At 39.6% G+C, this 25963-nt stretch overlaps 1 protein-coding gene across 1 annotated transcript in view; it reads right to left on the reverse strand.

Moving 5' to 3' along the window:
* si (sucrase-isomaltase) overlaps nt 1–25963 on the reverse strand; it is a 59855-nt gene that overhangs the window by 14617 nt on the left and 19275 nt on the right. The window contains exons 15-33 of the mRNA XM_084951189.1: nt 24619–24790; nt 23264–23380; nt 21762–21916; nt 17302–17386; nt 12766–12822; nt 9963–10087; nt 9742–9830; nt 9415–9464; nt 8876–9058; nt 7559–7693; nt 6918–7124; nt 6663–6817; nt 5819–5987; nt 3987–4083; nt 3240–3352; nt 2821–2946; nt 553–681; nt 237–353; nt 31–93 (exon numbers count right to left, since the gene is read on the reverse strand). Coding sequence (XP_084807315.1) covers nt 31–93; nt 237–353; nt 553–681; nt 2821–2946; nt 3240–3352; nt 3987–4083; nt 5819–5987; nt 6663–6817; nt 6918–7124; nt 7559–7693; nt 8876–9058; nt 9415–9464; nt 9742–9830; nt 9963–10087; nt 12766–12822; nt 17302–17386; nt 21762–21916; nt 23264–23380; nt 24619–24790 — 2344 coding nt within the window. The remainder of the gene's footprint in view (nt 1–30; nt 94–236; nt 354–552; nt 682–2820; nt 2947–3239; nt 3353–3986; nt 4084–5818; nt 5988–6662; nt 6818–6917; nt 7125–7558; nt 7694–8875; nt 9059–9414; nt 9465–9741; nt 9831–9962; nt 10088–12765; nt 12823–17301; nt 17387–21761; nt 21917–23263; nt 23381–24618; nt 24791–25963) is intronic.

Raw genomic sequence — 25963 nt, forward strand, 5'->3', positions numbered from 1 at the left:
CATATATATGGAATACGGAAAATATTGTACCTCTACTTGAGTATCCCAGTCCAGACTTTCATCTACAGTGACATTGGGATAATCAGGCCACACCTGTAACAGTTATAATATAAATATAATAATAATAATGATAGCACAAATGATTGCTACACAACATGCAAAATCTCTCTTTTTCAACACAGCAAATCCTGAAGTATATATTGTTTAACTTTTTGTGAAGATTCATTCCTTCTTACCTTCCCCCACACAATGTCATCACTGATGGTTTGGGGCCATTTGATGAAAACATCTGCTGCTATCCCTCTCTCAAAAGCTGGATAGGGCTGGGTCTCATTACCTGAGATGGCGGGATCCTGGAATTGGAAATGCACAAGTCTTGTGTATTCAGTACATGAGAGAATGCAGATTTTCAGTAACATGTATCCTTTATAAAATGGAAATTACACTACATTTGACATTAGAGTCAATCAATTTTTTATTGTATTTACATCTGCCTTGTGGTTGCTAATGATTAAGCATTACTTCAATGTAAAGATCTCAATATCTCATTACCAGAATGAAGATGAACCTCATGCCCTCGCCTCTCATGCTATCAACCAGGGCAGGCAGTCCTCGAAAGTCTTTGTCCAGGACAAAGTTAAGCTGGCGCTCCATGTAGTCAATGTCTGCATACTGCACATCCTGCAAAAGATGCCAATTGAAGCTTAAATGAAATTTTAAACTAACATTTTGTTGCGTGTTCATTTTTGTGTACAGAGTTAGTAGATACAATTACGTTTAAATTAAAGCTGTTAAAAACACATTTCTTACTAAACCTCTAAACAGCTAAAACACTTTGGAAACAAATGATAATAATAACAATAATTAATAAATAATGATAATAACAACTGATAACTTTTCATACACAGGTGTCATATGCTGGGCTGTAGCAGATAAATATGTCGCTAATCTTATAATGCATGCTACACATGGGATGTAGGGGACGTGAGAGTTTTATTTGTTTCTGGGTCTCATTTCTTACAATGAAAGTGACACTTGATCTGCTTTGGTTGCCTAAAATGTCTGTGGAAGATTAAAGCTGGCTCGTGTATAAAGCTAGCTGATGTGTAGCATTTTTAAGTATCTGAATTTTCTGCAATCCTTCATTCCACCTAATGATGCAGGAATCTTTTTGGTTGGTGTCAGCTTCTTGCAGGTTAGGGCTTTGTGAAAGCATATTCTGGGGATCACTTGATTATTGATGGAAAGTCTTGTGTTCTGTTCTGCATAATGAAGAGGATTCGGTTCTGGCCTGTTTCCTCACAGGACATCTTTGGCCAAAATGTTACCCTAATATGCACTTCAGTTTTCACTGTGAGGAAATGTGTAGTACAAACTGGAAATGTCTAGAGGCTGTGAAACATACAATTGATTGAATTTCAAATAAAATTATAGGTCACATTTGATTAGGTTAAACTGGATGTACCCAGTGTAATCCACAAAGTCCACGTCTCCATTTTTCTTCTCCCGAAAACCCAATTTCATGTAATTCAGTTACAGGCCACATACAATCATTATACTGCAAAAACATAGCTAGATACTGTGTTGGGTTTAGTTATGTCTATTCCACTGAGTGTATGGCTCTGCACTATACAACCTACAATGGATAAGCTTTCAGGTTGCATTTGTCCAGATGAAGCCAATGAAATAATTCCTTGTGCAGTTGCACTGACTGAATGAAATCAGACAAAAGCAGACAAATATACTGCTATGTAATTGAGCCACATGTTTTATAGGGAGTATAAGCATTGTGTCCTGTAGACAGAGTTCCTTAAGTTGTTTCACTTGCTCAGGAGGAGGGGTTTGGTTGGCAGGTGAATTTTTTAATTTATCAGAGAAAGAAGTTAAGAAACGTACAATTATTGTTCACCAATCTAAATAAATAAATATGGGATTGTCTTAGATTTCAAAATATATTGTCAAATATTGTCAGAACATAATAGTTTGACTGTAGAGAAAGGGGCAAAGCACTCTTTGAAGAAACAGGATCACTTGGATCCAAAGCATTAGGCAGGTTTGTTCTATAAGAAACAAAAAAAGCATCTTCACCACAGATAAAGGATTTGCTAGATAAAGAAGGCAGAACTTCAATCAGCAGCGCTACTGTCAAACGAACGCGGTCTAGTAATGGTCTCAGAGGATAAGTAGCAATCTCCAACCATTTCTCAAGAGAGAAAAAAGGTCAAACACTCAAGATGGACTAAATCATACTGAAATTGCACTGTGGATAATTGGAAAGAAGTTCTATTTACCAATAAATCCAAATTACAGAACCACATCAGTGTATGTAAGGAGACCAAAATGAGGTAAAATGATACTATGGTGTAGCAAACCCACAGTGCTACCAGTATTCAAGTGATGTAGGTATTTTGCCTACTGTTTATTGGACATCTGGAACAGATCAGTTTTTTTAAATATCTTTCTTAATTTATTCTCCTTCTTCCGCTTTTTTGTTATTATTTTGTATGTGTTTTTTGGTGTATAATAAGATTATTTTCATAATTTATTTCCTGAGGAAAATTCTACGTGTCAACCTATCTTGCTTCCTTTGGAAGGATCTTACGAACATACTTTTTCTGTTTCTCACATGTTATGTTAAATAAACTTTTTTTAAAAAAGTCAAAAAAAAGTCTTGTGTTTAATATAAACAAATATACGACTATACTCGTGCGAACTTTCTTTGAATGATATTTTCTGAACTGCATTTAGTTTGCTGGTTTGGTGCTGTTCTTATGGTGATTTCAGACATCTCAAAAAAAAAATCTTTCACCAGGAACTTACATAGGGGATACCAGCTGTCTTCATTTCTGTGTATAGCGTTTCTATTTCCTTGTCATTCGTGTAACCATAGCGACAGAGCTGGAACCCAAGGGACCAATAGGCAGGTAGAACAGGTCGTCCAATCAACTGTTCAGAAGAAAGCAAACAAGGAAACCAAAACAGTTAAGCACAGGCAAAAGTTGTTTTGCAGGAAAACGGGACAGTGTCCATAAAGTGTTTGTTTGACTATTTGTGTCTGTGTGTGTGTATCACTGTGTGTGTGTGTGTGTGCATATGTGTGTTTAGATTGGCTAAATGAGAGAGCGCAATGAAGCAAAGAAGTCACAGCTGCTGCAGTCCATCAACAGCGGCCCAGGGCCAGACACAAAACACACAGGTGCACACAGGCACAAACAAACCACAAGTCCAAGAAGACTTACTTGAGTGTACTCCTGCACCACCATCTCAGGCGTCGGCCCCATGACCACGTAGAAATCCAGGATGCCTCCCAGAGTTCGGTAGGTTAAAGCTTGACTAGGCAGTAAAGTCACATCTACAAACAAAGCATAAAAGAGATTTTTGTTACTTAAAAATTTATATGTTACTTAGAAATTTACATGAAGCCTAGGTGTGTGTGTATGTGTGTGTGTGTTTCCACTATATATTTTAGTGTTTAAAGCATGCATTCAAGAAAGGAGGGAGAAGATGCAAAAGTAACAAATGAAACATTTTATTTCATTTTGGTACAGTGTGTACTAGCATAAATAGCAGTGTACAGTAATGCCGACAAAAACTTTTAGTGAAGACATTTAGACTACAATATTTAGTCTAATAATCCAATAGGTTACAAGCACGATGTCACAGAAGGCATAACTATCCTCATGAGAAATGTGAGGACAGTTTGTGTGATGCATGTCCATTTGTGTTTCATGGGATGAATACAATATACAGAGGCAGGGATGCGCTTACTACATTATGCAAATATCAAGGCAATTGTTCTCAAACCTTATAAGATGCAATTCATCATTAATTATTAAATGCTTACTTGCATACGTAATTGAGCATGATTGTGTGTACATGTGAAAGTGAATGGATGCACTTAAATCTGTGTATACGCATGACCTGGCAATAGTGTTCATGCGCAAGTTCCGTGGGACTCTGTGCGTGTGTGTGTGTGCTTCTCTCACCCATAGCATTGCTGTTTAGCAGCAGCACACCGTGAGCATCAGCTGTATTCTCAAGACCCATATAGAAGGGATGGACTCCATAGCAATTCATCTTGTACTGTAGGAGAGAGACAAAAAAAGTAAGTATCAAGTTCACAGTGTGAAATGGGTGAATGCTGGTTAAGGAATTTCCATGTGTGGTTTGTGCTAATGCTGAGTTGTGCACAACTTTGTTTTTTTTTTAGCACATTTCTTTTCACCTGACAGTACATTTCTAATTTTATTTATGGATATGACAGCAACCCAGCTATAATGGGCTTGCTCCCAGCACTCTCTGTATTCTGAAGTTTTCCCCAGAGTGAGTAAGAGAAACATATTCCTACAGCTATCTTCTATGTAAATTAACGTGCACATAATAAAAGTTTTAAATATAAAGTTTGAATGCTAATGCTAAGTAAAGGAGCCAGTTAATTATGAGAAGACTGTAGCTTGTTTGCTACCATACTATTCAATGCCAAGTTAGTGTTCCTTTAGTAAAAATCCAAGAGGTTCTCTTGTCTTCAGTGCTTAGATTAGAATAGAACTAGTCAGACATGGCAAAGACAGACAGAAAGGTGGTGGGGGACAGGGAATCTGCCACTTTCAGATGTCACTATCCTGAGACTCATGGGCACGTTACACTCTATCAGCCTCTTGCACTTCTGGTACATAAGAAGTTGTTGAATTGTAATACAGTGTCGCTGAGGACCTGCTCTGCCTTTGTGTCACTTGTGTTTAGATGTGTGCCTCTTCTTGATAAGTGTGAGTGTGTCCTTATGGCCCTGGTACATAGTGTGATGGCTGTGGCTTAAGAGGGAGAAAGGTCATTAGATAATTCACTAACAACAGAGTTGAAGCCTTGTGGTCTCTCTCGACTACTCTGTCATAACAAATGTGCAGACACGGATTTTCATTCTGGAAACATTTACATGGACTCTAATAGTTCAACCATGGACACTCTTCAAAATAAAGCAACATTTGGGTTAACCAGTTTTTCAGGTGCCTTACAAAACCTTTCCTTCAAATGCTCTGGATTTCTACGTGCTTAATGACTGAAGATGCCCTCTCCACAGTATATTTTAGCTCTGATATACCAAGGATTCAGCTATTATTTTTTAAGTGTTTCATTATCCATCTTTAAATTATTTGGCCTCCTCCCCAACTTTAATTTTCTTCCTCTCCAAGAAGCCCATAACAGTTATCTGAACCCTGTGGTGTAATCTTAAAAGCTCAGCAATTACCCTTGATAATGGTGATGTGAACTATATCCTATCTGACCTTGAAATTGTGATGACAAACCCGATAACAAATGGTCATGTCAATGGAAACACAAATATCATTAATAAGAAAAAGAGAGAACTTTACATAGTCTAGAAAGTGGTTTACTCTTCACAATTTCTACAAGTCATATAACCTCCTAGGACCTGGCATCCACATATGTGGACATCACATTTTGGGTTATTTAGACCAAAATACTCAATTTTGCTCTACGAGGGCCTGATATCCACTTACGAGGACATTATACTGCTACTGTTCTATCAAAATTTTGAACGAATATCCTCATATGTGGCTCTTATTTTTTTAAAAACAAAAATAAGGTAAAAAAAAAAATCTGGTAATTCTTTGTTTTTACATTCATCGCTCCCCAATATGCCCAAATATCAAAGAGAAATTAAAAATGCATGCCGTGGAAGAGTTGGGGTCTTAGGAGGTTAAAGATACTCACTGCATAACTTTTACATATGTCATAGCAAGCATAAAAATGGTTTCAATGAAACAATGAAACAAACATTATGTGTTTATGGTATACTTACACCAGGAGGCTGGTCCTTGGAGAACATACCCCAGGTATGATAGTTTAGATCGTGCTTATAAGTTTTATGCTCCGTTTCCCCAAAACCATAAACATACTGAGATGGCAGTCTAGTTGTCACTTGGATGAACATGTCTGAGAAGGTAAAACCTGGCACAGATGAATCCCAACTAGGAGAAAAGACAGGGAATTAAACCAATGAGAGACGAGAGAAAGAAAAGAGAAGGCGTGTGGTGGTTGTGGTAAGGAGTAGTCAAAGGTAGTAATTCACATTATGTTTAAATAAACAGGCATAAAGACCCATGGGGAACTGCAGGCACCCATTCAACATAAATTTTAATTAGTAAAATTTCAGCTGACAGTTCCAAAAAAACATTGGAGGTTTAACTACAAAATAATGTCACCCTTGCTTTGAGATATTCTTTGAATAGACTCCAAACCTGTGCTGCTTCATGTGACATCATCATGAATGCTGAACAAGCGGAAACAACTTCAGGCACTGATGGACTGAGAAACTTTCCTGAGCATATCTCATGTGACTGCGTAACTGCACCAGAGGGTTTGACTCAGCATTGTTACTTTAATCTTTTAAATAAAAGAGTTAAAAGAGTTTCTAGTTGAAATAGTTGAAATGGAAATTTTAACCTATTTTTGACTTTATTACTTGGTGGGACAATTTAGTATTATTTTAGAAAAACTGAGAATATCGATCTATCTATCTATGCTTTATCTATTTATGCTTTATTTAACAAATAAATACAAGTGTTGAAAACACATTTTAACACATGAAAAAAAAATTCCATTAAAGAAAAGCCTCAACATACCTAAAACTTTTGGATACTCACATTATAGTCCCGGTGCTATTCCTAATAATCTGGATGCCGAATGGGTACTGGACAATAGCGACCCTGTAAAGCCTATTGCTCTCTTCAGTCTCAGGAGTTGTAGGAACCGACAACTCCACTGGTACCTCATAGCGATTATCATTTGGGTCATAGATCTGCATGTGGAGGAATTGTTATTGCATCAATTTATGCACATCAATCATGAATCAATTATTGCCCCACTACGTGAACAAAAATAAATAAATAGGCACACACCTTGAATTGCAGCATGTCACTGCTGTGATATTTAATGTCAACACGGAGTGTGTCAATATCACGGGACTGTGGACGACCACTGCTCCTGTACTTTGTGTTCCGAATGATATCAATTATCATCCCCTCATTACTTTCCCTTAATGATGTGACATTGTAACCATAGTCTTTTGGATAGATGCAATTTGGGGCACCTTCAATGGCAATTGGCTATGTAGGGAAAAAAGAAAACATAATGGAGCACTATGAAATAAAGTTTCAAGACTGACACCATCAAATCACCAAAAGGCTATATTTAAGTGTCAATTGTTAGGAAGGCAACAAATCAAATGTTCAAACTGAGATATTGTCATTGCATTTCTAATATGTGCTAACTTTGAATTTGATGCCAGCAACAGGTTTCAAAGAAGCTGGGTAAGTGTAAGTGTTTGGGCACTGATGATGCTCATTTACTGCAGTTTTGAAAGCAAAATGTTTATCCAAATATGCTTGATTTGGATTTCTGCTGGTCTGCATAGTAGTATTTGCCATATAATGAAAGCATTTGCACTTTTCATTAACACAGAATTCCAACTATTTGCCAGAAAAATAAAATGATATGTGTATGTTAGCCTACGACATGAGAAATTCAGTAGGCTACTTACATCCCAGATACAGCCTCTGGCCTCGCACTTAGCCTGATCTGCATTGTCCTCTGGATGACAGTTAATACGTAGTACTTTCCACTCTACCACATAGGTCTCCCCCAAGATCAAGTCAAGGTTCTGCAGGGTCAGCACCTGTGGATTGGATAAATTTTAAGGAAGGAAAGTGTTTGTGCAGGGATTACAGAAGCCATTGAGAACAAAGCCAAGATCTGCCTGGCGATGTGACTGTGTCATCTTTATGACACATCGGGATGTGGACAGCATCACTGCTGCTAGCATTGCTAAGGTTAGCCAAAGTGTCCACACTTTTTTTTTTCTATTTTTTGTCTATTATGTCTATTTTTTTCTCTTCTTTACATCACTAACAAGTTAGTCACCAAGAACATCCCTAACATACAGTAAGAATGAAATGTTTAAAAATCAAATAAAGTAATCAAATAAAACACATTTTAGCTTCCAGGCTGACTTGTTTAACCCTTAGATGCACACGTGGGGTCAAGAATGACCCCACGTGTACAACTCAGTGTCTTGTGATAAATGTAAGGTTGTGCCCGTGACCAAGGAGACCTCAAGGATTTACACAAACACTGCCACAGCCACATATACTTGATAGTGTATGTACATGCAGTTACTCACACACACACACACACAACCAAAAAAATCTAAAAAGTACTGCTTAAAGAGTCTCTCGACACTTTACAGACTCTTGCCTTTTGCTCCTAACCCTGGGCACTTATTGTAGAATCATTGCTCTTAGTTGTTCATTTTCACTCTTTTTTTCTCTTTCTCATAATGACATGCCCCCACACACTCTCACAGATGGGTTTTTTTATGATTTTCACCCAATGTAAATTGTTATCATTTGTTACACTTAGAGGCTAACCTTGAAGTGAACAATAATGGTTTCATTCCTGGTCAAACTGAAACAAATGACAGAAGTGTGGCTGCTGTAGAAGTCATCCATTCTGCATCAGTCATGCAATACTAGAGTCTGTGCTTTCTTATTATTATATTAATTCACTGATTGATAATATTGATATTGATTGTTTCCATTAACTAGTCACTAAATATATCTGTCATATATGTTGCTTGTTTGTGGACATTAGATTAGAGATTTTCTTTTTACTATTCATATATTTGATTTTTTTACTCAAAAAATGGCTTCTGCTGCTGCAGATCACCTATAGTCTGACAAAATCTACATTCATGTGTGTTATAAATAAAGACTGTGTGACAAACACAAACAAGAAAAAAAAACAATAAAGGTTGCTTCTTTTTTTGCATAATTATGTCTAGAAACATGCTTGTATTTACCTTCTTGGCTCCATCGTAGTCTATATTGTTGTTATCTAATATTGTAGTAGTGTTTGTAGCATCAACATGAGTCACAGAGACGGATGCGGGAACAGTAGGTACCCCAAGGATAATAATGTTGTCAAACTTAAGGTTGTTTGGGTCATTGTAACCATTGTTGGTCACCTGCATCGTCAGTGTTCCCTACAAGACAGCAGACTATGACTATGACACAATCACATAATTTGACCTTCTAGAAAATTATCCCAGATTTGCAAATTGCAAACACACAATAAGTTTAGTGCCATCCACCCCAGAGTAATGTAATGTAACGTAATGTATACATTAAACATCCAATTTAGTCCTCAGGGCAGTTTAAAGCATAAAAAAGTTTGATCCAGCAATACTTTAGCATCCCAACATTGGTCAACCATGAGTGGTAAAGTGGAATGTCAAAATTCTTGGGTGGTTTTGAACTTTGGACTTAAGCTCAGATTGAAAGAAATATGTTGGCTCAATTTGAAAAAAAAAGGATGTATGAACTTGTGAGGGAAAGTTACCTGGGTAACAGTGAACTTGTAGTGGATGTAGTTGCTATTCTTAACTGTGTCTGTAAAGAGAAGCACACGCAGAGCTTTATCTTTGTCACAGCACTTGAACACAAATGATGCATAGTTACACAGCAAAGTGTAACAGCTTCAGCTTGTTGATACGTGTGAGCTAACTGAAAGTGATTTAAGAGTCACACTGGCTAATATCCTTTTTTTGTACTCAAAAAGATAAGAACTTTCATTTGATGAAAAAAAATGTATCCAGAATCCAGTCAGTGGTAATAGCATTACACAACATACTAGCAAACAGACAAAAAAAAAGAAAGGAGACAATACCTCGAGAATCACCGTCATCCCAAAATAGCTCTCCAGCTGCGCTGTCATGGTCATCAAGAGCAATGATCAAACCCATGGGATTACACCGACTAGTTAAATATACATAAACACACATAAAATTACAAATAGCGTTCACATGAATAAAACAAATGCACCAAATGTAAGAATACAACGTTTGCCATTATGTCCATGTTTGTGATAATCTCTGTGTGTGTGTGTACCTGTATGTTGTGGTGACATTAGGCTTCTGTGTTGGGAGGATTGCTCCACCCCTGATGTGTAATCCAAGCTTCTCTGCTGGTAGGTACATTTCAACATGCCTTTTGCGGTCTGCCACTTGTTCCATCTGATCAGAAGGATAGCAGAATAAAATATTAATTTAACTGAATTCCCTCTTGTGGGCAAAAGAATCTATGCGATGCAGACTGTTTTTCTTTTTTATTGAAAAAAAATTACTTTTAAAGTGATACATATGTAGTGTATGTAATTTGAATTGTTTTTTACTTCATCATATTTAATCAGAGTTCACCGATCTTTTAAATCAGTTAGTCATCATCAGTAATTGTTAATCAAACTCTAGTCTCATACTATAAGCAGAGCGGGGGGGGGTTAATCACAAATGAGTATGTAAACACATGCAACAATTATGAAGTGACCACCCTGTAATTTGTAAAAGACATCTGATTTGGAAACAAACTAACACTGGGCCTTTTGTGAGGGTGTTCTCCTGTCTCACCCTTGACAACAGGCTTTCTGAAATCTGCATGTTAAACTGGCTTTCAAAATATTATAATATTGTGCTATATTCTGCACATTGACCTGGAAAAACTCATTCACGCATTCGTGACTTCCAGGTTGGACTACTGCAACTCTCTTTACATTGGCCTTTCCTCCACCCTTCTCGTTAGATTGCAGACTGTCCAGAATGCGGCGGCACGCCTTTTGACAGGTAGCAGGAAGTTTTCTTCCATCACTCCTGTTCTTGCTGGCTTGCACTGGCTTCCAATTAAATACCGTATTCAATTTAAAATATTACTTTTCACCTACAAAACCATTAATAACTTGGCGCCGAGCTACCTCAATGAGCTTCTCAGGTTACACACTCCTGTCAGAGCACTTAGATCTGCTACCCAAATTCTTCTGGAGCAACCTCGTTCTCGGCTGAAGTCTCGTGGTGACCGTGCGTTTGCTGTAGCTGCCCCGGTCTTATGGAACAACCTTCCTGTTGCTATCCGGACGTCTGACTCTATGCCACTGTTTAAATCACGGCTGAAGACTTATTTGTTTAATCTTGCCTTTCCACCTAGTTAACACTTGGTGTGCGTTGTACATTTTTATCCGTTATGCTTGTGAACTACTTTTATATCTTATGATTGTCAAGGTTTTTATAATTGATACGTGCCAGGTCCTTTCTCTTTTCCCTCCCATCTCCCTTTTCCTATTTTATTTTTGTCAAGCACCTTGGTATACCCTTGGTTTTTTAGTGTGCTTTATAAATAAAGTTTATTATTATTATTATAAACTTCACATTTCTCTCTGTCTCTCTCTTTTTAAACGTGTCCCTCCATTCATCTCTGGTCCAGTTAGAGCTCAGCTGTTTGATCCCCTGAGGACTAAATCCTCAGAGCAGCCTAAAACTATTTAACAAAAAAAATCCCAATCTCTTCCTTTTCTCCTTTTTACTTACTTCCGTGTCCTGTTTTCTCTCTTGTGATGCTCTAATTCTTTTTTTTTATCCTGTTTCCTCCATTCCCACTGAGCTCTATGTGAGGGTGTGTCCGGGTGTGCATGTGTCTGTTTCTGTGTGTGCGTGTGTGTCATTTTACGCAGTACAATATGGGCGTGTGTGTGGGCTAGAGTTAGTGGAGCATCTATAAGCAATTTCAGATCTTATCTCCCCCTCACTGTCTGTCTTAAGGAGGTCTTCTCTAGCCCTCTCTTCTCTTCCTCCTCTTAGTCTTGCAATCTTTTGCAACTCTTTTCTGCATACTGTAATTTTCATTTCTGTTGCCTCTTTCTCATCCTCTCTATTGTTTATGCTTTCCTCTGTCTCTGTGTAATTGCGCTACCCATCCTTTCCCCTTTCTTTTCATTCAACTCCCATCCCATCTGTTTTATTCTCATCCGAGTGTTTCTCCAGTATTTCTTTGCTCTGTAACTTGTTTTTCATGGTCATTTTCACTACATCATTGCTCCCCCACCCTTCTATCCTCCTACCCAGATAATCACAGGGGACCAACCAGGACAAGGGGCCGGCAGTAAGACAGCCAATCTAATCGTTCATCTGATCAGTGGGTGCTTTACATCGCCACTGTGACGGCTAAATAAGGTCCCAAAGGAACTTAACACTTCTTTTATCTCTCTGTCAGGGAGATAGTCTCTCTCTTTTCTTCCTTGTCCCCTTTCTCGCTCTTTGTCCTCATTCCTACTCTATCTTATCGCTTTAGTCTCTCAGTCTCAAACAACAACTTGAGGCATCAACTTTCATGTGACAGGTTGTGTTTTACATGTTTTTGTGACAAATGTAAGCCCCCCCCCAATCTATCTGATTTATTTTGATTACAAGGCTTATTATGTTAACTCAGCTCAATGAGATTTTTAAGGAAGCTGTTTTTGATTGAGAGTGTATTATATTGAAGATATTTTATTATTTTGCTTCCCTACATGGGATTTAAAAACTGCCTATACTGTGATGTCTGAAGTTAAAACCCAGCTTTCCTGCATTGTGGGTTATACACAGTTTTATGACCATCAAACCATAAAAAGAGTGCAATTTATGAATGTGCACTTAACTTGGACAACCTCCAGTAAGCCTCTGGTAGTTACCTTTGCTATTAAGTAAAGTGAACATTTCAGCAAGAATTTAAAGAATTGTGGTTTCTGCAAGTGTGTAAATTAATGTATACAACTCCATTAAAGGCAGTAGTTGTGCTACTTTACAAATACAGTTACAGACCCATACATCTAACAGATAGTTGTGCTACTTTAGAGGAAACATTTCAAATGAGGAAAAATTACCCTTACCGTCTCGTAGTCGTACCACCGAGCATCAGGTAGATATGCCGACACCTTATCCACACCCTACAAAAACACAAGAACACAACACTTGCATGACTATCTATTTGCATATATATCCAGAGAAAGTGCCTCAAAAAAAGTGAGGATAGCGCTTTCTGCTATATAACTGCAACTTAATTGTAAAAATGAAGATAAAATGTCCCCATCAAAGAAACATATTCTTAAATTGCCTATCATCCAATACAAAGTTTCCACACAGGCCTTGTGACATTTCAGTCTACAATACTATGATGTAAGAGACGATGGGAAAGACGGCATCAAGCAACAACTGATAGGTGACAGCCTTTGATGGCTTAAGGTGGTGGACAGACGGGGGCAATCAATAGACGAGCACCAAGCCTTTGATAGCATTGTCACTTCCCTGTTCTTTGTGACAGTGCAGAACAGAGGGAGAGAGAGCGAGACATTCACAGGGGGCACAGCTAAAGAAAGCGCAAACTACAGGTCCTTCTCAAAAAAATTCTATATTGTGAAATACAGTGTGACAACTGCACAGGCCAAGGCCTGTCACGGGCACTGATGGCAAAAGCATCTCCCTTCCAATTACTCTCTCACCTCCTCTCTCTCTCTCTCTGTCTCTCTCACGCTGTCCTTTATGTGGACTGTTAAGGTCTGTCACTAGGAACATGAAACAGGGGATTCAAGAGGACAAGAAGAATAGTGGCGAGGCATATTTAAACAATGACAAATAACGCCAAATTATTAAATTTGAGAAGTAAAAGAAAAAAACAGGACATAGTAAAAGAAGAAAGACTAAAATATGATCAAATATATAAAAATAATGGCCTGCTAACCAAATTAAATGACTTAACACCCCCTTAAGGGCCACAGATTCACACTTTGACGTAAATCACCAGTCACAACTGCTGCACAGCCTGTGGGATGACAGCCTGGGGAAATGGATGCTCCCCCTATACCTCGTTTTCTGGTGTCGGATTTGCTCGCGGCTCCTATCACTCACACCACTGACTAACGGGAAGGGACTGCAGGACTTAGCATGGCTGCTAACTGTGTTTGATAGGGAAACAGTACGAAGCCTGTATCCTTATTTGGAGCACTGAATCTCAGTTAGCTATAAGGTAAGATTTGATCAGGTGAGCCAAAGATTCATACTGGCAGAATGATCAGATGGCAGCTGAATTAAATGAGAGCGGCAGAGAGAGAGAGAGAAAGAGAGAGAGAGTATGAGACACAGAGTGAAAGAGAAGTGGGATGAAATGAAATGGGATCACAAGGGTGAGTAGACAGCAGCTGATTAAGAGAATGCAGATGAGACGAGGGAGCCAACGTTTGATGAAAGGATGAGCTGAAAAGAAAAAGGGAGAAACGAGCATGAGAGTAGAAGTATGGATGAAGACCAGAGGGGATGACAGAGATAGAGTGCAGGAGATCTCTTCAGTTTATCACAGAGATCAAGGTTAAAGCATTGATTGATCTGCATGATGGAGAAAGCATCATTAGAGAAATGGATAGGCAAGTAGACAAAGGAATAAATAAAGAACAGATAGAGTATAGTAGAGAATAGTTAAAAAGGTGAGTGTAGAATATCAAGGGTTGTTAAAGATCATCCTTTGACCCTTGATGATATCTCTTTATATTGCCCTTCAGAGCATGACACAGCCGTCACATATAGTGAGCATACTCTTGCCACCCGAATCCTTTTGAAATTGCATACAAGAGGACAAAAACACTTCGACGACACTGCAATATAACCCTTCTTAAGCTGATTAATCACATGAAAACAATTTTCATGGTAAAAGAAAATTTACTGTTTTTGTCTAAACAGACAGAAACAGGGGCATCCATTAGGGCACTGGGCTCTGTACCTGAACATTATTTGCATGGCATTGTTTTCCAAAATGGTGAAACGAGAATTTAGACCCTTTTGTAAAAGTCATAACCTTACATAAATGATAGTACAAAAGTTTTAATGTCCATGTATGCATAAATAACTATGCAGACGGGTCAGGATCATACACTATATTGCCAAATGTTTTCACTTACACATCCAAATGACTGAATTCAGGTGCTCCAATCCCCTCCATGGCCACAAGTGGCCACCTATGCATGCTGACTAACTCTACAAATATTTGTGAAAGGATGGGTTGCTCTAAGAAGCTCAGTAAATTCCAGCGTACTGTGAAAGGATGCCACCTGTACAGCAAGTCCTGTAGTGAAATTTCACTCACTATGAAATATTACACAGTCAACTGTTAATGGATTTAAAACAAAGTGGAACCAAATGGGAACTACAGCAATTCAACCATGAAGCGGTAGGCCATGTAGAATCACAGATGCTGAGGTGCACAGTGTGCAGAGGTCACCAACTTTCTGTGGAGTAAATCGCTACTGACCTCCAGACTTCATGTGGCCTTCAGATTATCTAAAGCAGCGGTCCCCAACCCCCGGGTCTCGGACCAGTACCGGTCCGTGAGTCGTTTGGTACCGGGCCGCGAGAGTTGAGGCTCAGGTGTGAAATGTATGGTTTTCAGGGTTTTTATCGGTTTTCAGCGTTATTTTGTTATCGTTTTTATCTTTAACTCGGTCTTCCTGGGTCTTTTCACGTGTGTTATGAATAAATCTTTTTTTCGGTACCGGTACTAGTTTTATTTTGTTGTATTTTTCCGCAACACCTTAAAGGCCGGTCCGTGAAAATATTGTCGGGCATAAACCGGTCCGTGGCGCAAAAAAGGTTGGGGACCGCTGATCTAAAGAACAGTGTGTAGAGAGCTTCATGGAATGGATTTCCATGGCTGAGCAGCTACAGCCAAGCCTTATATCACCAAGCGCCATGCAACATATCAGATGTTGTGGTGTAAAGCATGCTGCCACTGGACTAGGGCGCATTGAGAAGTGTTCTCTGGAGTAACGAGTCACACTTCTGAGTCTGGATTTGGTGGCTGTCAGAGACCAATACTTGTCTAACTGCATTGTGCCAACATGACTGCTCACCATTGCACAAAGCAAGGTCCATAAAGACATAGATGAGCAGGTTTGGTGTCGAAGATCTTGACTGGTCTCCACAGAGTCCTGACCTCAACCTAATAGAAGACCTTTGGGATGAATTAGAGCACAGACTGTGAACCAGGCCTCCAACATCAGTGTCTGACCTCCCAAATGCTCTTCTGGAATAATAGTAAGCTCTCAAACCTTGTGGAAAGCCCCCCCCCCAGAAGAGTTGAAGCTGTTATAGCTGCAAAGGGTGGGCTGACATCATATTAAACCCTATGGATTAAGATGCGACGTCACTGAAATTCATATACGTGTGAAGCCAGATAAGCAAATACGTTTGGGTATAGAGTGTACATTTAAACGCATGACCTCTATAGGTCAGGCTCTGGAAGATGACCCTATTTACCCAAAGTAAGCCTGCAGTTCTTCCCAATGCCACCTACAGGCAAAGACAGCATTGTAAAGCAAATGTTTAATCCAACTCCTGAATAACTTTACCTACTGTAAATTTATTCAAGGGCATGTCTTCACCATCACAAGCAAGGTCATATTTTCCCCTCCTTGGAGGACTTCTAAACATTTCTCTCTGTTCAATTATCAGGGCACTTTGATGGAAAGCACATTGCTTTTAAAGAGAAGGGAAATGAGCAGTGAGTCATAATTGATGCCCCAACACACCCACTGATAATGGATGTCTTTTTATCCTATCCTGTTTCCAACTGCACAACAGCAGTTGAATTGTGTCTCTGGCTGTGAAGGCATCCCAAATAGGTGCATTTGTCTTGGTTCACAAAAATAACATCCTGCACAGTTGCCTCATGCTTCTTCCTTTCCTTTCCCTATACTCTGTAAGACGTAAACTCTAAAGCATCACAAAGCCCCCCCCCACACACACACACACACTTCTTGTATTAGAAACTTTTTCACAATTACACTGATTGAAGTTACTTCATCCTCAGCCCAACAATGAATCCAATTCGCTTTCCACTATTCTGTAATTCACGAGAGGCCGCACTAAATTGCTTATTATTCAGGCCACTTTGACATGACCGCAATCACTGCATATGCACACATACATATGTGCCTACAGGCACACACATTTACATATGCAGGCAGCTGCACGCATGCACACACACACACACACACCAAAACCCAAGCGCACAGACACACACACACTGAAACAAACACAAGAGTACACACTCTATCTACACTTCTAATCTGCTCGTAATGAGGTCAGTGCTCTCATTAGAGCTCAGAGAAAAGAGGGAGGATATGGAAGAGAGAAGAAAGAGGGATGAGAGTAGGGGAGGGCAACAAAGAAAATCCCATGTCATGTTTTCCCAGTGGAGGTCATGCTGTGTGCGTGTGTGTGACTGTGTGAGTGAGTAGCTGTTCAGCTGCAAGACATGTTTCTCCATTTTCTATGTACATTTCTTTAAGTAATGTGTATGATGTCATTTTGACCAAAGTATCTTCATATGTATATGTATTCTGTTTCTGATATGTCTCTCTCTGTGTGTTTTAGCTTACTGGATCCAATACAGGTGTGATGAGCAGGTATTTTCCCCAGAGGAACTGGCGATCTACTGTCCAGGTTTCGCTGTCAGAATAGAACCTTGGGCAAGGAAGAATATATATTAAATTAGGCATCTTTGTTATTATGCTGTGTCCAGCCAAAATGTAATTAAACTACAGCCTGTACATTTTATTTTCCCGTTTATGTTTTAGAAAAGCTTTAGGATGTCTATGCTTTGTTACAATTCTAAACTTTATATTAACATTAAATTAATGTTCACCCTTTGATTTTTCTAATTTATTAGTTCATGTCTTACTAGATCACATTTTCCATGTTTTACCCCGGCTGGCTCATTTAAGCTGTGTGGCTACTAATCTCCAGTCGGTTTCTTGCTGTTGAACTCTACAAGTAGCTCGTAGAGTCATGTCTGTGAAGGTTCTCAGTCATCCAGGTCATCGTAGTCAAAGGAGCTTGCAAAGAAAAGCGTCTGGACTTCTTTAAGTTTACTTGAAGACGTTTCACCTCTCATCCGAGAAGCTTCTTCAGTTCTAAGGTCAAATGGTGGAGAGTCCCAGATATAAACCTAGTGGGAGTATCCCCCCACAGAGGGACAAAAGGACCCCCTGATGATCTTCTAATCGCCTGAGCCAAGGTGTGAAACTGGGTGTGGGTCCCAATCAGCCAGAGTTTCGGGTGTGTTCATTGTGAAACCTGGCCCCACCTTATCATGCGAATTCCTGAGGTCAGATGGCCCAGGATGTGAGTGGGCGTTAAGGCGTCTGGGAAGGGATCTCAAAACTGGATTATAGATGGCAGAGAGTTGGTGTCGTAAACCCCCATTTCACCATAGATGCCCTCCAGATCAAGATCAGCCAGACCCTGCAGGAACTGGAAATCCTTCTACCCTCTCCAATCTTAGAAGAGGTTTACAAGTTTGTGGACAAGGCTCAGCGGGCCCAACACTCTAAAGGAAAAGAAAGACAACGCAGGAAATTTCACACCTTGCTTTCAAAAACACACACTCCTCATCCTGAACCTACACAACCCAGAGAAGAAAACACACCTGAAGTCAGTCAGGAGAAATGGGTTAAGAACTTTTCAGACAGGATTCTCACTGAACCTGAAAAGAGAGTATTAGCCAAAGGACTCAATTTTGCCATTTCTCCACAACAGTTGCCCATAGTGGACCTCATCACAGCCACAGAATCTGCCATACGGATTAATAAATTATCACAGACAGAAGCAGAGCAAATCAGGATGAAAGTCTCAGCCACGCTCTCCAGTGCCAAAGTCCCTCCATTCAACCTCACAATACAGGAAAAGAAGGCCGTCGCTTCCCTGAGCAAAGACCACAACATCACTGTTTTACCAGCTGATAAGGGAAGATGCACCGTGGTCCTAAACACTACAGATTACCATACAAAGATCACTACTCTCCTCAGTGACAACAATACCTACGAAGCCTTAAAGCGAGACCCCACAAGCAGCTACAAAAAGAAAGTTATAGTTTGCCTTCAAGACTTTGAAAAGGACAAAATTATTGACTGCCTTACATATCACCGCCTTTACCCAGGGGATGCCATACCCTGCATCTACGGACTTCCTAAAATCCACAAGGAAGCTGTCCCACTCAGACCCATAGTCAGTAGCATAAACTCAGCCACTTATAACATTGCTAAACACCTTGCTACCATCCTTGCTCCTCTTGTGGGGAACACCCCACACCACATCAAGAACTCCACCGACTTCACCGACAAGGTCCAGAAACTTACCCTGGATCCAGATGAAACCATGGTGTCCTTTGATGTAGTCTCTCTCTTCACTTGCATACCCACCACGGAGGCCGTGGAGACTGTCAGAAAACGACTACAAGAAGACAGCTCCTTGGAGGACAGGACCAACTTCACACCCGATCAGATTTGCACACTGTTAGACCTCTGCCTCACCACTACATATTTCAAATACAACGAAGGCTTTTACAGACAAAAACATGGCTGTGCCATGGGCTCCCCCGTGTCACCTATTGTAGCCAACCTTTACATGGAGGAAGTGGAAAGGAAGGCTCTTGGCTCTTTCAAAGGAAGAGTACCCAGCCACTGGTACAGATATGTGGACGACACCTGGGTCAAAATCAAGACACAAGAAGTGGAATCCTTCACTGCGCACATTAACGCTGTGGATAAAAACATCAAGTTCACCAGGGAAGACACAAAGGACAACTGTTTGCCTTTCCTGGACTGCGCTGTGCACATTGAAGAGAACGGCAAACTCAACATCGAAGTTTACCGGAAGCCCACACACACGGACCAGTACCTCCTCTTTGACTCCCATCACCCTTTGGAACACAAACTTGGAGTAATTAGGACCCTACACCACCGGGCAGAACATGTTCCCTCTAAGCCTGAAGGAAAAAAGAAGGAACACACACATGTAAAGGAAGCACTCAAAACGTGCGGCTATCCTAAATGGGCGTTCTTAAAGTCAGCAAAGAGGCACAGAAAAGAAGACCAGACACCAACGAGGGAGGATAAGAAGGACAGACGCAACAACATTGTCATCCCCTATGTAGCCGGTGTATCAGAAAAACTTAGGAGAGTTTTCTCCAAGCATGACATCCCGGTGCATTTCAGACCCAGCAACATGCTCAGACAAAAACTGGTTCACCCGAAAGACAAAACGCCAAAACACAGACTTAACAATGTGGTGTATGCTGTACAGTGCAGCGAGGAATGCCCAGACCTCTACATTGGAGAGACCAAACAGCCACTTCACAAGCGCATGGCACAACACAGAAGAGCCACCTCCACAGGACAAGACTCAGCAGTCCATCTGCATCTTAAGGATAAAGGACACTCTTTCGAGGATGCCAATGTTCACATTTTGGACAGAGAGGACAGATGGTTTGAAAGAGGAGTGAAAGAAGCCATCTATGTCCACTGTGAGCGACCATCTTTGAACAGAGGCGGGGGTTTACGACACCAACTCTCTGCCATCTATAATCCAGTTTTGAGATCCCTTCCCAGACGCCTTAACGCCCACTCACATCCTGGGCCATCTGACCTCAGGAATTTGCATGATAAGGTGGGGCCAGGTTTCACAATGAACACACCCGAAACCCTGGCTGATTGGGACCCACACCCAGTTTCACACCTTGGCTCAGGCGATTAGAAGATCATCAGGGGGTCCTTTTGTCCCTCTGTGGGGGGATACTCCCACTAGGTTTATATCTGGGACTCTCCACCATTTGACCTTAGAACTGAAGAAGCTTCTCGGATGAGAGGTGAAACGTCTTCAAGTAAACTTAAAGAAGTCCAGACGCTTTTCTTTGCAAGCTCCTTTGACTCGTAGAGTCATGCATATACTTTGCAACTTGTCACTTGGATGCCATTATGTTTTGTTAATGCCCTTGGTGTCTTTTTGAATGGTGAAAGGGATGAACAGTTGTACTGCAACACGGTCCTTGTGCTTCTCGCTATCTGTTTATCATGTGTTTTGCTAGTTGTCTGATTGCCAAAACATTTAATTTTTCTTGTGCTTTTAAAAATAAAACCACTCAAACAGGAGTGTATTCACTCGATTTGGAATTGCTGTCTTGCCAACGTCTTAGTTTCTGTTGGCATGTTGTCCTTTCATTCATTGCCAGTGACATCACTTTTTAGTTTATAGGCCAGGGTTGCCAGGTTTCAGCTACTAGCTTTCAGGCACTTGGAACAGAGCTTTTCACTATGTAAAATTGCTCATTTTCTTTCTTTAGGAAAAAAAGGAAATCAAGGAATTTTTGTTTTTGCCTGCCTTGACAGTTGTTTATACTGTCTATTTCCGTCTTGGTGGGAGTATTTGTGGACAGAGTTACGGTATAGTAGCATCAGGTTGTTTGGATAACCAGGGAGTTATCCAAACAACATGATGCTAGTCTTCTCTTTGCTCCTAGATAACACCTTCAGAGGTACTGTGACATCACCTATGACCTTGCAGATGATAATGTCACACTCCTCTGTGGCATCAGAATGATGGTAGTGACCAAGACAAATGCCCTATTATTGAATAAATTACTTTGCTTGTATGCAACTAGCACAGTGCCCACTGTCACAGGGATCACAGGGACATCAACAAATATGGATGTCACCATCGTTGGAGGTTGATTTATCAACTATGTTGTGTGATCTGGTCATTAGGAGGTCACAGCAGTGTAACATCATCTGTGATCTGTCAGATGATGCCAAAGTGACCTAGCTGAGATGAAAAGACAACCACTCCTCAGAACGCCCCGATTTAGCACTGCACTTACTGAGGTCTCCAGCAATACACAGTATGAAGTACATGAGAAATACTTTTGGAAGATTTAAGGTTTTGGTGGTTAGGAATAGGTATTTGTGAGGTATGTCCACAGGTGAGTTGAAGCAACTGCAGTTTGTTTGTGTCTCTGTTTGAATTGGTAGCATAATGACTTAACTCAATAGTAGATGGGACTTACTCGTGCAGAACAGGACGTACAACAGTCTCTCCTGCAGTGTGGGCTTTGTAGAATAGCGTGTAGAGGTAAGGCAGAAGTGTATAACGTATGTTCAGGTAATGTTTTGAACTCCGGACCAGTGCTGAGTCAGCACCATATACAGCTGGATCCTGAGGCTGGAGATAGAAAGATGGAGTAAAGGGATGGTGTTAATGAACAAGAAATAATAGAGAAAATAAAACACATATTTGTCCATTAGTTACTGAAAAACAATGGGAACGAGATAAGATGGCAAAGGAGTGAATATGCTTGAGCAAAAGAAGGAAAGAAAATCACTGAAATTAAAGGAAGTGAGTGACGATAAAGCAGTAAAGAGGAGGAATGAGAAAGTGGAAAATTACCATGAGCAAATACACATTAACCTTAATCATAATGAATAACCACAAAATTACCTTTACATTGGAGCAATCTAAAAGTACAGTTTATAAAGACAAAGAGCAAAAGAAAAAAATAAATGAAAAAGTGAGAGAAAGAAACAGAGGTATGATGTTAATTTGATGACAGTGGTAAGTGTGGTAAGTGTGAGGGTGATTAGCTGCTTACAGGCCGTGGTCCTCTCATCTGGCTAATCATTTATGCTTCCAGCAACTCTGACAGTCTGATGAAAACTCATTTGTGTCTGTGTGTGTGTTTGGACTATCTGTATGGGATGTGATGAGCGCCATGATTAGGGCAAAGCAAAGGTCACACTTTAGCCGTCTTGTTTAGTGGAAATTGTACATCAGATTCATCATCATCGTGTCCCTGTCTTCAAGCAAGTACTATCACCAACCCCCACCCCAAACGGAAAATGTTGTGGGAGCATCAGTTTTCATGCGATTCAATAGTGTAGAATGATTTTTCGCATAAGCCATTTGTGTTCATCTATATAAATAGCTCAGTGGAAATATAAGCACTCTTCTAGGCTCAGCAGGCGCCTTCCCTGTGTTTCTCAGTGACATTAAGCCACTGATCTGACCTGTGACATTTAACGTTTTAGCCTGCTTGTTAAATATAAACATAATTTTTACTCTGTTAATATTACCACCTGTTGAAAATCATTGTCACTGAAAATGAATACTGACTCTTCTTAAAGAGCAATTGTCCAGTCAGAAAGTTAAGAAAGGCAGTCAGTGCAATACTGCAGCTGATGTGGAGAATCCACCATATTACAATAACTTTATGTATATCAATATCAGTTCCTTTAAATTTCATTGCACCATTGAGATTGTGAGTAATATTTTATTTCAGACTCAAATGTTGTGTTTTTCAGTAGCTTGCATCCTCAGTGTTAAACACAGATTCAGCTGTACTTGCACCAGTGAGGTGATAATCTCCACGGCTACAAAAAGTTTTTAACTGCTCGGATTTCATAGCACCTATACAATGTTATGGAATAATGTGTATACCCTGCAGTACTTTACACCAAACAGCAAAGTTGTAATATATAGATTGACAATCTAATATAATAAATCTGGGAGTACCTTGTACCCCTCAGCGTTGTGGTTCCGACTGAAGGGGTAGAAAGCCCCGACCTGCATCCAGCGACGACACAACTCCTCAGTGGAGTCATCAAAGAAACCGCAGATGTCAGCTCCAATCTGAAAAACATTTACAATGACATTTAGCCAGAACCTACAGGTTCAATTCTAACAACATCCTAATATTGTTATATCGGAAAAATCAAACTGGAATAACATTTGACAAACTCTGAGAAAACTTGAACTTGAAAACAAAAGATCTCTAGATTACTAATGTTTCATTATGGCCTGGTTAAAAAATGGTCCAACTGTAAGGTTAACAAATCTCTTGTAGCACCAGTGTGATAACTGCCTTTATATTTATCTTCTAAAATGCCTCTCTTCATGTTGGCTCCATTTAGTGAGGATTTACTGGCAAACAGTAGATGTGGGTTGTAATCTTTATTTACATTAATTGCTTTCATGGAGTCCAAGAAAGAGACTTCAGTCAAAGGCCAGTCTGCAGAGACTGTTTGCTTTCTATTGTTTACTACCGGCCACATTTTACAACAGCCTCAATGGGAGGGAATCGATCCAAATCCTATTTCTCCTGCTTTCTCTCCGTCTTTCTCTCTGCGTTCGTGTGAGCGTGTGTCTACTGAGGAACCCAAAATCTGCTTGACACAGTCCCAGCAGGAGAAGTTGGCATGTATATATGACTACCTGCTGTGCACAGCTGGAGGCGTGTGCATGTGTGTGTTTGCATGTGCACTGGACTCCCTGTCGTTTTCTTACTGCTGTTTGAAATCTGCACACTAGCGATACACACAAGCAAGTACAAGGTCCACTCGGTTACTGGCTAGGAGTGTGTTTTCTGAACGTGGTGTTGTTCCAGGAAAGAAAACTGCTGTTGGTGCAGACATTTTAATGGATCTTATTCAAGACACACTTCTTCTTGTCTGCTGTTTGAAATTATGTCAGAGCATACATCCCAATGACAACTAAATCTTCTTTAAAAAAAGCAAAAGAGAGAACCATCCAAATGCCAGAAACACATGCTAACAAACAGATTAAGTTCTATGACTGGTTCTGGAGCTTTCTGTAGAGTACAAATTATATATATATATATATATATATATATATATATATATATATATATATATATATATATATATATATATATATATATATATATATATATATATATATATATATATATATATATATATATATATCATATACATACACATTCTTCAATGCTTTGCTGAAGTGAAAATAAAAACTTGAATGGTCATATTTATTTGTCTTATCAAATGATTTTAGCTATTTTAAAAATGATATGACCATTACATGACCTTCTCTGAATGTTTGCTACTCACATAGGGTATTCCAAAGAGGCCAAACTCTAGCATGCCAGGGATAGCCCATTTTATGTCATTCCAGTTGGCACCATTGTCCCCCAGCCAGTGACCTGAATATTTTCCCACACCTGGAAAGGAGGAGCGGGTCAGCAACAGAGTACGGTTTGCTCCAAAAACACGCTGCAGAGCTCTGTGACAGAGAATTCAACAAGAAGACAAGCAGATACAGGGTCATTAAGATAAAAGGACAATGGGACAAAAAAGAGAGTCAGAGAGAGCACAAGGGAGAAACAGATATCACATGCATATGCACAAACACAAATGATCAGAGAGAAAGATAGATAATGCAAGGGAGCATAGCCAGAATTGATTTACCACTACACATTAATATTTTATTCAAACAAAATCGAAGCATTATCAATCTCCATGACAATATAAAGCCCTGATGATGTTTACAAAATGTGTCTCCTGCCAGTAATACATTTTAATTAGTAGACTAAGAAAGAAGAAAAGAAATGAGTAGGAAAGCTGACAAAAGAATGATGAGCTAGCTTTAATACCAAAACAGTGAGTCAGCAAGCTCACTTCAGGGAGCTTGTATTTCATGGTCTTGAGTGGGCTGTGTCTGTGTATGTGTGTGTTACCATATATAGGCAGATTGTTTCTTTCGAGTGTAAATGTGGTTACGAGGGTAATGATGTAACTTCGGAGAATTGACATGAGCAGAGTTTAAACATTAAATAAAAGTTCTAAAACATTTGCCAAACTGAGGAAAATGTATCACGTGCAAGGCTGCAAAATGGTTTTATGAGATTTTTTTGTTAATGATTTTTATTGGCATTCAAGTTAGCTCTTAAAGCTTATGCACTGATGAGTCAGGATACACTAGCAGAAGAATATTACAGTTTTATATTACTTTATATTACTGGCTGCATTGTTAGGAAAATTTGACATCTAGGTTTCTGATACAGATCAGCAGCAACAGTTGTATGGGCTCAAAATGTGGTCATAAATATTTTGTACTTGTAAATCAGTTTTGTATGTGTAAAACTAATTTGTGTGTGTAAAAAGAATTTGTGTGTGCATAAAAAAGTTTTGTATGTGTAAAAAAGATTTGTGTGTGTGTAAAAAAGATTTGTATGTGTAAAAAGAATTTGTGTGTGCGTAAAAAAGATTTGTGTGTGGACTTAGCCAAAAAAAACCCTGCAAGTTACAAGTACGAATTTTGGAGTGTTTTGGAAATGACAGTCTTCGTTACAAAGCTTTCTTCGTTATGAATTAGCAAAAAAAAAAAAAGAAACTTTTGTAGAGGACATAAAGTCAGAGATAGAAACGACAAGGAGCATCTAGTACAGGTAGAGCT

The sequence above is a fragment of the Perissodus microlepis genome, chromosome 14 (assembly GCF_051167445.1).
Source record: "Perissodus microlepis isolate ML-2025 ecotype Zambia chromosome 14, ASM5116744v1, whole genome shotgun sequence".
Classification (NCBI taxonomy): Eukaryota; Metazoa; Chordata; class Actinopteri; order Cichliformes; family Cichlidae; genus Perissodus; species Perissodus microlepis.